The sequence below is a fragment of the Ambystoma mexicanum genome, chromosome 9 (assembly GCF_040938575.1).
Source record: "Ambystoma mexicanum isolate Mex_15411 chromosome 9, UKY_AmexF1_1, whole genome shotgun sequence".
In the NCBI taxonomy this organism is placed as follows: Eukaryota; Metazoa; Chordata; class Amphibia; order Caudata; family Ambystomatidae; genus Ambystoma; species Ambystoma mexicanum.
The window spans coordinates 751,041,153-751,056,461 of record NC_090931.1 but is presented as its reverse complement, the minus strand read 5'-3'; the positions used below and the strand labels follow the sequence as shown (position 1 = coordinate 751,056,461).

The window sequence follows — 15,309 nt, the reverse complement described above, 5'->3', positions numbered from 1 at the left end:
TTCATCTGGTTGTTCTGAAGAGCAGTTTGGGGGCTTAGGTCTTTGCCTTGCTGCATTACCCAGTTTCAGTACGGCTTTAGCTCAAGGACATTCCAATTTAGAAATTCCTGAGAAAGCAGAATTCACGGGTGTGTCAATGATGGCAAGGCATCGAGGTCCTTAGGGGGCAAAGTACATTCAAAGCACTGCACTCCCACCACTTTCCTGGATTGGTGGAACAAGGTTTCCTTGTTCAAAATAAGCATGTTTAGGTGCTGCCAAACACATTTCTCAGTCATGCCAAAAAGTTATATTTGTGTCCACCTGGCTAATCTTCGACAAGCAAGAATTCTTGGTATTTTTTTTGCAGATTGTGTCATGAATCCTCACATTAGGTGAGATGAGAGGCCTGCATACCCTACGGTGTGCCTGTGGGTGTTGTGTGGACTTCCTGGATTACTTGCCCGTTTGTTCTTAGTACAGTTTTGATAGGACTACTCCTCTTCGGTGCAGTGGAATATGAAGAACGAACTTGCACGCTCTCCAAGACAGATGTAATGGAGACAGCTAAACATCTCATCTGTTCTTCCTATGCGATAACAGCGCTTAGACAAAAAAAGCACATATAGCCACAGGAATAGAGGCTCAATTACAATCGGAGTCAGACACAATATGGGCCCGCTATCTTAAAAGGTAATTCCATTCCTTTTATTTATAATCTGACCTACTTATGGCTACACAGTAAAGTTTAAAAGTTGAAACTGGCCTGTCCCTTGTGTAGGAAGTTGAAAGCTCATCATGCAAGGTAGACCAGGACACAGAGGAAGTTCATTAATCTCCTTACTGATGGGAATAATGTAATGGTACGAACTTGAGTACATTTTATGTTTCTATGTGTGTATGTATGCAGTAAAAGCGAATATTTTGTCGGCTGCATTACTAACTGGAATAATTATTTTATATGTTTTTTGTATGTGTATTGGCTATATTATAATACAGATTTTGTTTCAAATGGAATTAAATTAATTTGAACCCTTCTAGGATATTTCAGAAAATACTAGTTTTGATTCAAGAAGCCCATCATGGAAAAACGATGAAACGATTGAACTTTTGTAATCATTGGGCTTCACAATTATTTTCTAGACACTGCATCATAAGGATGTCTTCACTACCCCCAACATCATGCCACTTCTCTTTGCAGACAATTGATAGCAGTAGCAAATTTGATGCATAATGTCAATATAGGGAAAATGCCAGGATTAGAGCAAGCAGGTTGGAAATACTAAATGTGACTAAGGATTAGTTTTGGAAGTACAAACCCGATTAGTGCCTTCAGAAACCCTTGAAAGTAGACCATGAGGCTGCCACACAGTGTGCCACAGCAATTTTTCATCTTTAAAAAGCCACCCACTTTGCCATAGCTGCAACAATTTTAGGAAAGAAACTTGGATGTGGTAGCAAGCGGGCCAAGAGAATGCTTAGTTTACGTAAAAAGGCTTCAAGTTACCTACAACCCTGGGATACTGTGAACCAGAATATCCTGAGAGCTATAGCCGTCAACACTCTCCAACTCCACTCTACCCCTTGGCCTGCATGTCAAGTGCACTCGTCTTTGGGATGATGTTGAAAAACAGACAGTTCTCTACAGCCTTTTAGAGGGGTATAGCTTGTGAACTCCTGGCCAAGAATACAGAATGCACTCACATCAAATCAACCAAAGGAACTACTCAATGAAGCAGATTATCAAAATTATACGCAGGGCTCATATCGTTCCTCGTAAAGTACCATACTAGCAGGGAGTCAAAATCTTTTCATCAGTTTCAGGATCAACATTTCATACCATGTTACACCAAACAACCACTGTGCAAATAAAAGTCACAATACTTACATGTGTGGACTGAGTTCATAGAAGTTCCTGTTCCTGTATTCCTCCACTTTCTCAGGTGTATAAATGGGTAGGGACCGGTAGGGATTTACAGATATAACCACGCTGCCAATGTAGGTCTGTAACAAGAAACTCACAACTGTCAATGCAGCACTATTTCTACTCATTATTTCATCAGTTAATATTATTCAAGACACAACGTCATAATCTTAAAGCAAATTCGACCTGTGACCGCCATTTATTAACTGGACTCTTTTGTGACCTTTTCCCTTTTGAGTGGGGATCTCTCTGGATTAGGCCCAATAGCCACTTGAACAAGCCGTAGCACAGAGAGACTACCACAGTGGTACAGGGCGCAGTAGAAATATTATATTTGATAATGCATACTGACTGAAAGACTAAAGCAAAACATGGCACACCTCTGCCCCGAAAGCATGGGGCCACCTCCTACCACAAAAAAACCTAGTCGTGTCCACTATGAAAATCAGGTGAATAAACTAGCCCATAGGACCAGTGTATAGTGTGTAATGTTTTTGACATTGCTCATCAGCATACTTACAATAATGTACTAGTGACTTTTCATGAGATTGTGTCTATTTAGTCTACCAATATGCACAAAAGCTTTGATAACTTATTGGTCTAACTGAACATATTATGCTGACACGGTACATTCGTTTTTGAAGTCCCGCAGGCAAGTAATGCATTTTACCTTGTCTGCATAATATTGTCGGTTAATCCATTAAAGAGATCAAAACGGGTTCCCATGCGATTTTGAAACTGGAGTAACAATGCAACAAACATATCTTTGCATATTAGGATGTTGAACAATCTGAAGAGACTACAAAGCTGTACTAATGGGTGCTAGGCAGGGGATGGCTTGCCCAGATTTCCACAAATGCATGAGAACTAGAATAGACCACATGCGGTGGCTTTGGCACTTAAATAGTGAGTGTCAGTGTCTGGACATGAGGCAACAGGTATCATAATTCAGGAAGTATTGGAAGCAAAAATGATGGCTCAATAAGTGGTCAATATCATGCAGCCAATTCCTTAAGCCAAACCCATGAACATTGTGGAGTAACCCCTAAATGTTCACACCAGAAAAAATGCAACCCACTAGGGAAAAAAGCCCAGCAAACCTCTTGCAAGGAGAACAAGGTTGAATCTCACTAAAGATACAAGTACGCGCAAGCAAAGAACTCTGCTGCCACAGAACACTCTGACCAAACAGCGTGAGCAATAGGTTTTAAACGTCCACAGCGTCACCACAGACGTACATTGCATAAGTTACAAATTCAGGTAGCTGGTTGGTGCGAACCTATACACCTAAAGTCTGCTCCATACGGGATGCCAGGCGAATGGTCCCAGCATCTTCTGTCCATCTTCTTCCACGTTGGGGTCTTCGTTCCCTGTCATTGGGAACAGAGGCCCTAATTGGCAATTGAGTTACACAATTTACTAGTTGACAGTTTCTACAGTGCACCTGGTACCAGGAACATGAGCGAGGCGGGTACTTTAGAGGTTGTGACAACTTCTCAGGACTATGTGATTCCCCCGCTCCAATCCCAGACATGTTGGCACCTCCAACACCTTCCCACCTGCGGCATACATTTGTTACCTTCTCCCCTGGCACCTTGCAGCACAAATCACATGAACCGATAGTGGGGGCAGGCCACCCATGTTCTCTGATCTTCCTGATCAATTGGTCCTTTTACAGTTTTATGGTCAAGAGTCTTGGGCTGGTTAGTGCACTCAAATGTTTGTGTCTGGGGTTTGGACCATTATAAGGAACAAGTTACTTACCTGTAACTGTTGTTCTCCAGCATGGGTCTGGCATGGATTCACATGCTCATGAATATTCCCCGTCGTCAGGCTGGGAATCCTCGGTAAAGAAAAAACCAGTATCAGTTTCGTTTCTGATCTGTCTTTCGTAGTAATAACCAATCACTGGTCTCTGCGTCATACTGACCACAGCCAATGACTGCCCTCTACCTAAGCACCGCCTCTGGCAGCCATCTTCAGATTTGGAAGCACGTGAAGTGGCAGTATGACCAAGTGAAGAGCCGCAGAGGGGTAGGCGGGAGGGTTCGCATGTGAATCCATGCCAGACCCATGCTGGAGAACAACAGTTACAGGTAAGTAACTTGTTCCTTCTCCAGCATGGGGTCTGGCATGGATTCACATGCTCATGAATAAAGAATACATAGCAGTACACACATGCACAACCACGGGAGGTGGCAAAGGCTCAACATTAAGCATCACATCAACTCAACATTAAGCATCTTACCTCCTCACCAGGCTCACCTCAGGCGAACAGGTTGCGCAGCACTGCTTGGCCGACCCTGGACTCCTCCCTGGAATCCCGGTCGACGCAGTAGAATTTCGTGAAGGTGTGCGTCGACCTCCACGTAGCAGCCCTGCATATGTCCAGCAGGGGCACACCAGATAGGAACGCCGTGGTAGCTGCGATCGCTCTGGTGGAATGGGCTCTCGGACGGCCAGGCAGCGGTCGGTTTGCCAACCGGTGACAGTACATGATACAGCCGGAGAGCCATCTGGAGATGGAAGCCTTCGAGAGAGCCTTCCCCTGATTGACAGGTCCAAAGTTCACAAAGAGTTGTGACGTCTTCCGAAAACCCTTCGTGCGGTCCACGTAGAACTTCAGCGCTCTAGCTACATCCAGCGAGTGCAAAGTCCTCTCAGCCGGCGACGAAGGCGACGGGAAAAACACAGGTAACACCAAGGGTTCGTTGAGATGGAAGTCCGACGGTACCTTGGGCATGAAGGAGGGGTGCGTCCTGAGCACTACCCTCGTGTCGTGGAAAGTCAAGGTCGGGGCCTTGCAGGAAAGGGCCTGGATCTCTCCCACTCGTCGTGCGGAGGTGATGGCCACAAGAAAAGCTGTTTTCCACGATAGAAACTTCAACGGGGCCGAGTGCAGAGGCTCGAACGGAGGTCCCATGAGCTTGGTCAGCACCACGTTGAGCTCCCACGCCGGGGCCGGAGCCTTCACCGGCGGGAACGATCTGAACAGTCCCTTCATGAACTCTTTCACCAGGCGATGAGACCACAAGGACGTCCGCCCCGTGGTTCTGGTGTATCGGGAGATCGCAGCAAGATGAATCTTGATGGACGCGTGTGCCAGCCCAGCCTTGGCCAGCGTCAGCAGGTACGGCAGTACTTGGGGAGCAGTAATCCGTAGAGGGTTAATCTTCTGTGCGTGGCACCAGACAGAGAACCTCTTCCATTTGTGTCTGTAGCATTTAAGAGTCGAGGACGCCCTGGCCTTTGCAAGAACCTCTCTGCAATCGGCCGGTATGTCGTATCCTCCAAACTCTAGCGCTGCAGGAGCCAGGCCTGCAAGTTCAGCGACTTCGGGTCGTGGTGGAGGATGGCGCCTCCTTCCCTGGAGAGTAGATCCGCGTCCGCCGGCAGCTTGATCGGCGGGGACGCTGACAAGTCCAGCAAGTCCGGGAACCATATCTGCCTCGGCCACGCAGGTGCGACGAGGATCATCCTGCACCGTGACCTCTTGAGCTGATTGACGAGCCGGATTAGCAGAGGCAAGGGAGGGAACGCGTAGAGGAACAGGCCCTCCCAGGGGAACGAGAAAGCATCGCCCATGCTCCTCGTCTGGGGAAACCTGCTGGCGAACCTCCGGCACTTGGTGTTCGTCGCCGTCGCGAACAGGTCGATCTGGGGTGTGCCCCACCGTCGGAAGAGGCGATCCACCAGATCCTGCCGTAGTTCCCACTCGTGGCACGAGCGCAGCTCTCTGCTGAGTGAGTCGGCGATGGTGTTTTTTATCCCTGCCAGATGAAACAGCACCAGAAAAATCCCTTGGGCGACGGCCCAATGCCACAGGTCCTGCGCCTTCTTGGACAGCGCTGGGGACCTGGTTCCGCCCTGTTTCCTGATGTAAAACATGGTGGTGGTGTTGTCGGTGAAGATCCTCACCACCTTGCCCTTGAGGGACGGAAGGAAGGACCTGAGGGCCCAAAACACTGCACGGAGCTCCAGGACGTTGATATGCAGGGACTTCTCCGTCGGGAGCCAGAGTCCCCTTGCGTGCAGATTTTCGGTGTGCGCTCCCCACCCTTCCAGGGAGGCATCCGTGGTCAGTCTCCTGGTGGGCTGGGGTCTGGAAGTCCATGCCCGCCGTCAGGTGCGCGCGGGTGCCCCACCACCGTATCGCTCGTCGGAAGTTCTCGTCGAGCTTGATCCTTTCCTCGAAGCTGCCCGTCGTCTGGATCCAGCGCGCATCCAGGAATTCTTGCAACGGGCGCATCCGGAGCCTGCACATGGGAATGAGGTAGATGCAGGAAGACATCATCCCGAGGAGGGACTTGATGGACCTCACTTTGGCCGCGTCGGCCACCAACATCCGTTGCACCTTGCCCAAGATGGTCCTGGTCCTCTCCTCCGACGGGGAGGCCAGAAGGGACACTGTGTCGAGCCTCGCTCCCAGAAACAGTGCGACTTGCGCGGGCACCAGGTGGGATTTGGCGTAGTTCACGGAGAATCCCAGGTCCGTGAGGAGTTGGACGGTCCTTGCCGTGTGGACCACGGCGAGCTCCCTCGTCTTGGCGCGGATGAGCCAGTCGTCCAGGTAGGGGTAGACGTGAATCCCCTCGCGGCGCAGCTGCGCCGCCACCGGTGCGAGGCACTTGGTGAATACCCTGGGTGCCGACCGTAGTCCGAAGGGAAGGGCTTTGAACTGGTAATGACGCCCTTGGACCACGAATCTGAGGAATTTTAGGTGCCCCTTTAGGATGGGAATGTGGAAGTAGGCATCCTCCAAATCCAACGACGATAGGAACTCTCCTTCCTCCAGCTGACCCAGGACGTGCTGGAGGGTGACCATCCGGAACTTCTGCGCCTTGATGGACTTGTTCAGACGTCGCAGGTCTAGGATGGGGCGCCATCCTCCCGTCTTCTTCTTCACGAGGAAGTATCTCGAGTAGACTCCGGAGCCCCGAAGCCTCTTTGGGATGAGTTCGATGGCGCCCTGTCTGAGCATCGCCTTTACCTCCAGGAGAAGTTGAGGGACGTGAAGTTCTTTCCTGGCCACGGGGGGGACGCGCGGGCACCTTTTTTGAAACTCGAGCGCGTGGCCCCGGGCTAGGGCGTCCAGCACCCAACGGTCGGTGGAGATGGACTCCCACACGCTGACGAAGCCCGCCAGCCGGCCTCCCACCGGGGTGCTTCGGTGGGGGCCCGACCCCACAGCCGGTTCAATCCTGCTTGGACGCGGCTTTGCCGCCTTGACCTCCTTGGCGACGACGGCGGGGTCCGCTAGACTTGCCTCGTCCTCTGTAGGCCTCTTGCGACGACGAGCGTGCCGCTTGACGGTAGGAAGCGAAACCGCCGCCGGAACCTTTGGAGGCGCCCTTGCCTCCGCCGCTCCGAAAGGGCGTCCGTCGTTGCTGCAGGACTCCAAGGGCCCGGGCCGTCTCAGTATCCGCCTTGATGGCCTGAAGGGAATCGTCCACTGTCTTGCCAAACAGGTTGTTCCCGTCGAAGGGCATGTCCAGGACTCTGGTCTGGACGTCCTGCCGGAAGTCCGTAGCTTTGAGCCATCCACGACGTCGAAGGCAAACGCCGTTGCCCAGCTGGCGGAACCCAGTGTCGGCGATGTCCGTCGCCACGGTGATGGCGTGGTCCGAGGCCACCTCACCTTCCTGCAGGATCTCCAGGGCCTCCGCCCTCTTGTCGTCCGGCAGAAAATCCAGCAGGGGAGCTATCTTGTACCAGAGCTCCCTGTCGTAGCGGGCCACGATAGCCAAGGCGTTGGCCGCCTTAATCGTCGTTGCTGCCGACGAGATGACTCTACGTCCCATAGCATCCAATTTCTTTCCCTCGCCGTCCGGCGGGGAAGTCGATGTGGAGGCCGCACCCCCCCTCCGTTTTCTTCCTGGCTGCCGCGGAGACGACGGAATCCGCGGTAGGCTGCGCCCGGAGGCATAGGGGGGCCGTGTCAGGGACCCGGTACTTTTTCTCGTACCGGTCTCTTCTAGCTGGCGTCGTGGAAGGGTTCTTGAGGAGGGAAAGGCCCTCATCCCAAATGTCGTCCAACAGAGGCACTGCGAGGACCGTCTTCCTCTTGGCCTCGCGCCGCTGATAAAGGAAGCCTTCCTTTTTCTTCTCCTCAGGGCAGAGTTGGAAAAGCTCGGAAGCCTGGAGATCATGGAGTGGAAAGATCCGATCTCGTCGGGCGGAGAAGCCCTGGTGGGAGGCGACGACGGAATATCCTCGTCGTATGCCTCGTCGTCCGTACCCGTCGCTGCCGTGTCAGTCCCCGTATCATCCCCTCGGGTGGAAGGGGAGGAGGGCTGGACGGGGCGCGACGGTTGAAAAGGAGGTGGTGGATGGATCCTTCTTTTCTTGGTAGGGGGAACACCAGAAGGTCCCGGTTCTGGATCCCCCGACGGGAGAGGTTCCTCCGTCGGTAACGGTAGCCTCGTCCTTATCTCGGAGCATAAGGACTGTATGGCCAACAAAATGGCCGCCGAGTTGTCTTGCGGCGCTGGCAGAGGGGAATCCGACGGGCGAGCAGGGGCCCCGTCGGTATCCTCGACGATGTCGTCGTCGTCACCTGCGTCGGGGTCCATTCCGACGGGCTGGCCTTGTTCCACGCCTAGGCCGTGGCTTAAGACCTCGATCAGCTCCTCTTCTGAGGTTGAGGCCGAATCTACGACGACGCCCTGCCCCCCCTTCTTCTTCCCCACGGGGGGTTTCACGGGGGTCCTATCGATGGGCACAAAAGAAGACTCCCTCCGAGGAGGCATGGAGATTCTGGGCCCTGAGGTCGCCACCACTGGTGCAGCCTCCACAGGCTGAGCCAGGGCCGCCGCGACCGTTTCGATAGAGGGCTTGGTCGGATGGATCAAGGCCTTCACCACCTTAGGTGCGCTCACCGCCTTATCCTTGAGGGAGGGGGCACTGCCACGCTCCTCCTCTGCCTTAGAACTCGACCGGGGCCTCTCCAGGAGCTTCGCCGGGTGCTCGGCCTTCCTCTTACCCGACCCAGAGCGTTGGCTCGTGGTTGATGGTGCCGGGGAGGGTGCGCCCTGCCTGGCGCCCGTAGAGCCCGACCGTTCGGCGCTCCCGGTGCCAGCGGACTCGCGGTGCTTGGCCTTATGTTGGGCCCCCGTCGCCGGGGCGCCCTCAAAGGTCTTAGAAGACCGCTCGGATTTCTTCTTCTTCTCGCCAGACGGGCTCTTACCCTCCAGCCAGTTGGCGAGACGTTGATGACGGTCCTTCATGGTCCGTTCCGACATGTTGCCGCAAAACGCACAGTCCTTCTCCACGTGCGTTTTGTCCTCATGAAGGCAGTAAAGGCAGAAAGAGTGTTCGTCCTCCTTAAAGACGTTCTGCAGCTGGCATCCAGGGCAGACCCTGAACAGCTTTCCGGGCGTCGAGCTTCCCTTCTCCTGGGCCATCTCCGAGCCGGGCCTGAGAAGCTTCTGGAGTCCTCCGAAGTGTAGCTCGACGAAATCTTCACCCTTGAGGGGCACAGACGAATCCGACACGGGTCCCCGTTGATCGGATGTAGGATCGGTGGAGCTTGAGGCTCTTTTGACCGAAGGAATCGAAGTTTTTTGTGAAAAAAAGCGCGAAAATAGCACTAACGCTCGAGAGCAATAGCACGAGGATCCCAACACATGAACGTGCGGTAAAAATCTGAAGATGGCTGCCAGAGGCGGTGCTTAGGTAGAGGGCAGTCATTGGCTGTGGTCAGTATGACGCAGAGACCAGTGATTGGTTATTACTACGAAAGACAGATCAGAAACGAAACTGATACTGGTTTTTTCTTTACCGAGGATTCCCAGCCTGACGACGGGGAATATTCATGAGCATGTGAATCCATGCCAGACCCCATGCTGGAGAACTTATAGATCTGGACAGTGAAGGCATAAAGCCCTTGCGAGCTGCATGCACTGCTGATAAGATGCAATAGAAGTGTGTGTGTGTGGTGTGTGTGTATATATTCAAGGAATTAACCTTCTGCGAAGCTGCCAGGGCTGCGAGCAAAGAACGCACCGACACCTTTCTAACCCTCGGGAATTGATATAAGTGTACTAGCATAGCCGTGGCACTAGGCCTCAATTTCAAGATGGCGTCTAAATTCTAAAGTGGAGTTTCATTGCATACGTGATTCTAATGTTACAATTCACTACATTTCCACTACAATCCAGCTTCTATGAGTGTACCCACTCCATTCTCCAGGATCCCCTACAGCATCTCCTTCTACAACTGCTTTGTCCTAAATTGCCTGGGGGCCTGGGACTTTTGCCCCTGCTTCCCAACATTATAACAAATAATTCTGATGCATAGCTGCTGAAATCCCTAGTCTTCAGCAGCAGTCTCTAGATTTAAATAATATTCCAATGTCAGATGAGCCAGTAAGTGGGTTTTTGCAAGTGGAGCAGGAAAAGCTGCTCGAAAAGATAAAAAGGTATCACTTTTACATGTTTATTGGCAGACGAGCACATGCGAGTTCCTCCACATGCACAGCCCACCTTCTACTTGTGTATCAACAACCATCACATTCCTCTCCATAGTGCCCCGCCCCCAAGGCCCCATCCGAGGCAGTGGTAGCTCAATACATGTGCAGTGTCATGAAGCCGAGTGCGAAGGAATGAGACATGTAGAGTTGAGGTTTTAAAGCAGCTTTATTTAAAATAAAACAAATAAAAGGCACAATTCAAGCACAGAATAGGAAACGTCTTAAAATGGAAAGAAGGCAAACCAATATTTGGATGGCCCTTCCCTAGGTTGAAAAAAGTAGTTTAGAAGTCACTCTTAAACACTACACATTCTCAATTAACTGTTTCAATGCAAAAGCAATGCAAGGGCGCGATTTTCCTCACCTATGAAGGTCGTTCAAACACTCCCGCCCAGTCCTCTTGGTGTCGTCCTTTTCAATAGTGACAGGAGAGGAGGTCCAAGGGCCGCTCCCAGCTTTTCTCTACAGTGGGGTGATGTCGGATTACAGTGTAAAGGAAGTAAAACAGTAATCTCAGTCCATTCCCTGGTTTTAGTAGCTTGGCTGTGGTGCCGGAGGGAGGGGCTTCTGCCTCTGGTTTCGGGGCTTCTGTCTCTGGTTCCAGGGATCATTGGCCACTCGAACCCTTTATCATCATTATGGCTCACCTCCTCCAGGCCCCCTTCCTGGGTTTTGTCTTCATTGCATACTTTGTGCTCGACTCCGGACACCACCTCAGCGCTCTACCGTATGCCCTTACATCCTCCACGCCACAACTGGCCTACCAGATTGGAGCGTATCCGCGGGTGATACCCGCTCTGCCCGTCTGGGCTATTCCACTTCTCCATAGGTGGCTTTCCTCTTCTCCTTGACCTTTGATCTCAAAAGGCATCATTTAAAACAATGCACGCAAAATGCTTAAAAAAATTAAAAAATAAGGTTATCCTGCCCCATCTCTTCCCAGGGTACAAATGTGGGCAATACTCCGATTTACCAAGCTATGGCAAGAGTCACAATGACCAAACATGTCTGTTCGGAAGGCTGGGATTCCACGCTGCATTGCCTGTGTACACACTAGCATTACTCCTTTAAGCAATGAAAGCTCACTTCCTACAGCAGAAGTCCACCGATTGTCTGGTTTTGTTTCTAGGCAATCGTACTTCTAAAATTAAGGCAAAAGCTGATGAATGACTTTCTTACAGGGATATTTTATTTTACAGTGGTGCAGGCTCGTTTCTGGTGCCTTTAAATTTCTCATAGGGCGGCCTATGCTATTTAATGCCATTCAAGCTATGGCATTTTACGAAACATTGGAATATCTCATCGACCATTCTTTAGGTTTAGTCTCCAATGACACAAACCCATCAATAATACCAGACGATTAACGCATGCTTTAGAGAACACAGGGTGGAAAAGCAGAACCAAGCCGTTCATCAAAAACTGGAAATGGAAATCCATTGTTGCTAACCACAAGGTATCCAAGGTAACAAACAGCAGCTTTGTCGGTACTGTGACTCAGGAGACGAGGTTAAGATAGCTTTAGTACATTTTACTTCTGAGTCGTTAAAACCTCTAATAGTGCACATTCTAATAAAAGCTCCACCTACACCACTTTTAAACACCAGCTATTAACACCTGTGCTCTTTCCAGGATCGGACTGACAAAGGGCAACGATCAACGGCCAACCCGTAAGGCCACTATGGGCGAGTTTGATGGCTAAGCACCGTTACTTGATATTTTTGATCAAGGTTACAGATCCAATGTTCTTCAAAATAAACAATTTGCCATGATGTTCTAAATAATGTGTTGTGAAAAGTCGAAAATTGCAATCAGTGAATGTATGCTACTTTTTTGGTGCTCAGATCCATTTGTCATGGTCAAGCCCTGGCTCTTTCCAAAAGCTTCCAGCGTTCACAAATGTGAAAACTGCGCCCTAATGCAAAATTGCATTCAGTGAAAGAATACCTTATATACACATCAATGTAAATGAATTTACAACCATAGACCAGCATCACTCCTTTTAACTAATGCAGAGGTGCAGGGAGCAAGGGCAGTGCATGCAAACAGAGGAAGCTTAAGGGCAAAGAGTTGAAGAAAGACAGATGAAAGTGGCCCTCGTTGCACCGGTCCCCCTCGTCTCGATGTTAAAGGCATGAAAGATGTGAGAAACGCTATTCACTCAGACAACCATACAGACCCTACCCTGATGGCGTCGGAGAGGAGACAACCTTGCAGACAATGGAGCAATTGGACGGACTGTGACAGTGCAGGGAGCCAATGACATCATGGCCAGGACCAAGACAGATGCGTCAGAAACAAAGCATATACCCATCCATCACAAAGGCACACAAACAAATAGGCCATACTGCACATTGATACGAAGAACATGCTTTGACCCACTAACATAGATGACATATACTCTTTTGCTATTCTGAAACGCAAGACGCAGAAGAACAAACAAGAGGCTTGCACAATGCAGAACGCAGTTAACATAAGTAGGCATGGAAATCAAGGTGGAAGATGCAGCCACATTGAAGTGGATGGAAAGCACTGGGAAGGCTCAAGGACACAGGGAGAGGCTCAACTTGCTGATTTAGCAGAAAAACATAGACCGGACTGCTTGTGCAGCAGGTGCACATATTTATTGCCAAGGCTATCAAGGGAGGGAGAGTTTCACACCAGCACCTCAAGGTAGACAGGGGCAGACGTAAGAAACAAATGTTGCTGGCAGGATAGACACACCAAGTCTGACTGAACGTGAGCGAAACATAGCTTGAACAAGTCTATAAAGGCTAAAAAAACCTAAAATATTTAGCAGGAAAATCAAGCCAGTGGTCTCTACACACGTGACTCGAGACTGACGGACAAAGCCTATTCATTTGAGCCAGACACAGACCTTCATTCCCATCCATCTAAGGACAGACCATACAATGTACTACTAAGATGAAAGCTAAATGTCCAGACTCAGATCGAAAATGGTAACCTTATTGGTACAGACAGCATCTTTGGGGCTGTTCTCATCACCTTGAATTGTTGCTCATGGGCTGGTAACCTACCAAGGCTGAGAAGGCCCTCATTGACCAATCCCTACATGCCTCCTGCGCCAATCCACTCTTCGTTGCATCGACCAGTTATAATGCGCTAACCTTACATGCCTTGATTTGCAATATTTAGGAGGTGGTCACAGGTGGAGCCACCAGATAATGTGTAACCAATAGGAACACTAACCATATATGGATGCTATGTATAGTCTCCACCACTAACCAACCCCAGTCTACCTTAGGTTTTGTGGAGTCATTTGTCATTTCTAACGTCATAACCCTTAAAGACCTACTGACAAGCCTGTAACTAGACGACATTGGAAATCCTGAGATGTCCATTACTGTCCCTGTTTCACAAGATCTTGTTAATAAAGCAGTGGTTGCGTCACATTTCTGGACATTTCAGTTTTTTTGGGCATAAGGGCTTTCCCCTGAACAAAACATCTTGCTTTTACAAAGGGGACTTTCCCACCCCTCCACTAGAGAGTACATAGATTAACCTAAGCGAGCAGTGATCTCCCTTTAACTTCAATGCATAAAACAGTACCCTGCATGTTTAAACAAAGTCTTGCCTTTCACAAACCATTAGTAACCATATTCCAGAAACAGATCAGCAAATTAAATGCTTGCTTCACATATTTCTTCTTAACCTGCAGTCATAGGGTCAAATAAGAGCAGGACAGGCTCAGTCTTTTGTGCTTTTGATAAATCATGTAACATAGGTGTGCAATAACACTTTAAAAAGAAAACCCCTCAAAAATAAAAAGGTTTTATATTGCGCTTCATGCCGGACGCCAGCATCCAAGCGTATTTCCGGTACTTGGTACCGGACATGTGCTGCTCAGTTGAACAAGTTACTTTCTTACCTGGTAACGTTCTTTCGATGGGATGGTCCGACGACGTATTCCATATCTATGACAGGTAATGTCCACAGCTGTGCTGCTTTGGAAAATTTTTGGCGTCTGCGTCCTGCGTTGATTACATCGATGCGCCGTCCCCGAGGACCTCCTCCGACGGCAGATGTCACCCGATGTGATAAATAGGACGCACGACGCCTATAGCCTCAGTTATAGTTTTTTCCCAGAACGTGTGCCACCAGTTTTCTGCCAGTCAGTCACACAAGGCCTTGCGGAACGCAAGCTGTAATCGCAAAAGAAATTCTGCAGCGGGGAAGGCAGGGAGGGAGCGATATGGAATAAGTCGTCGGACCATCCCATCGAAAGAACGTTACCAGGTAAGAAAGTAACTTGTTCTTCAAGGGGATTGGGTCCTCCGACGTATTCCATATCTATGACAGACTCCCAAAGCAGTACCAAGCAAGGAGGTGGGAAAGAATTTAGAATACAAATTTAGCATGCCCAATCAAATTGCGGAATAGAGAACTGCCTTGCCAAAGGCCAGATCTTGCCCTCTGATGGAATCGAGGGAGTAGTGACGTACAAAAGTATGTACTGAAGCCCAGGTGGCTGCATCACAGATGTGGCGAATAGGAACTCCCCTCTGCAGGGCAGTAGACGCAGCCACTCCCCTGGTAGAATGGGCCCGCAAGCCAGCCGGAGAGTCCTTACCCACCAAGCGGTAACACTCGGAGATAGCTAAAATAATCCAACGAGACAAAGTCTGTTTCGTCACAGCTTGTCCCAAACGCTTTCCAGCGTAACCAATGAAAAGTTGTTCATCCACTCTGACCCGGAACATGCGAAATATAAAAGCTCAACGCTCTCCTACGATCAAGCCTATGGAGCCTCATCTCTTCCTTACCAGGATGTGGAGGAGGATAGAACGCCGGAAGAACACCCTTCTGGCTCAAATGAAATTCCGAAACCACCTTTGGAAGAAAAGAAGGGCGAACTCTAAGGACAACCCGGTCCTTCTGAAACACAGTGAAGGGTGGCATAACTGAAAGTGCCTGTAAC

General features: G+C 50.0%; 1 protein-coding gene across 4 annotated transcripts in view; it reads right to left on the bottom strand.

Annotated features, from left to right (window-relative positions):
* MYO1B (myosin IB) overlaps positions 1–15,309 on the bottom strand; it is a 1,142,119-nt gene that overhangs the window by 935,383 nt on the left and 191,427 nt on the right. For all 4 annotated transcript variants that reach the window (XM_069615684.1, XM_069615681.1, XM_069615682.1 and 1 more), the window contains exon 3: positions 1,868–1,983. In XM_069615684.1, coding sequence (XP_069471785.1) covers positions 1,868–1,983 — 116 coding nt within the window. The remainder of the gene's footprint in view (positions 1–1,867; positions 1,984–15,309) is intronic.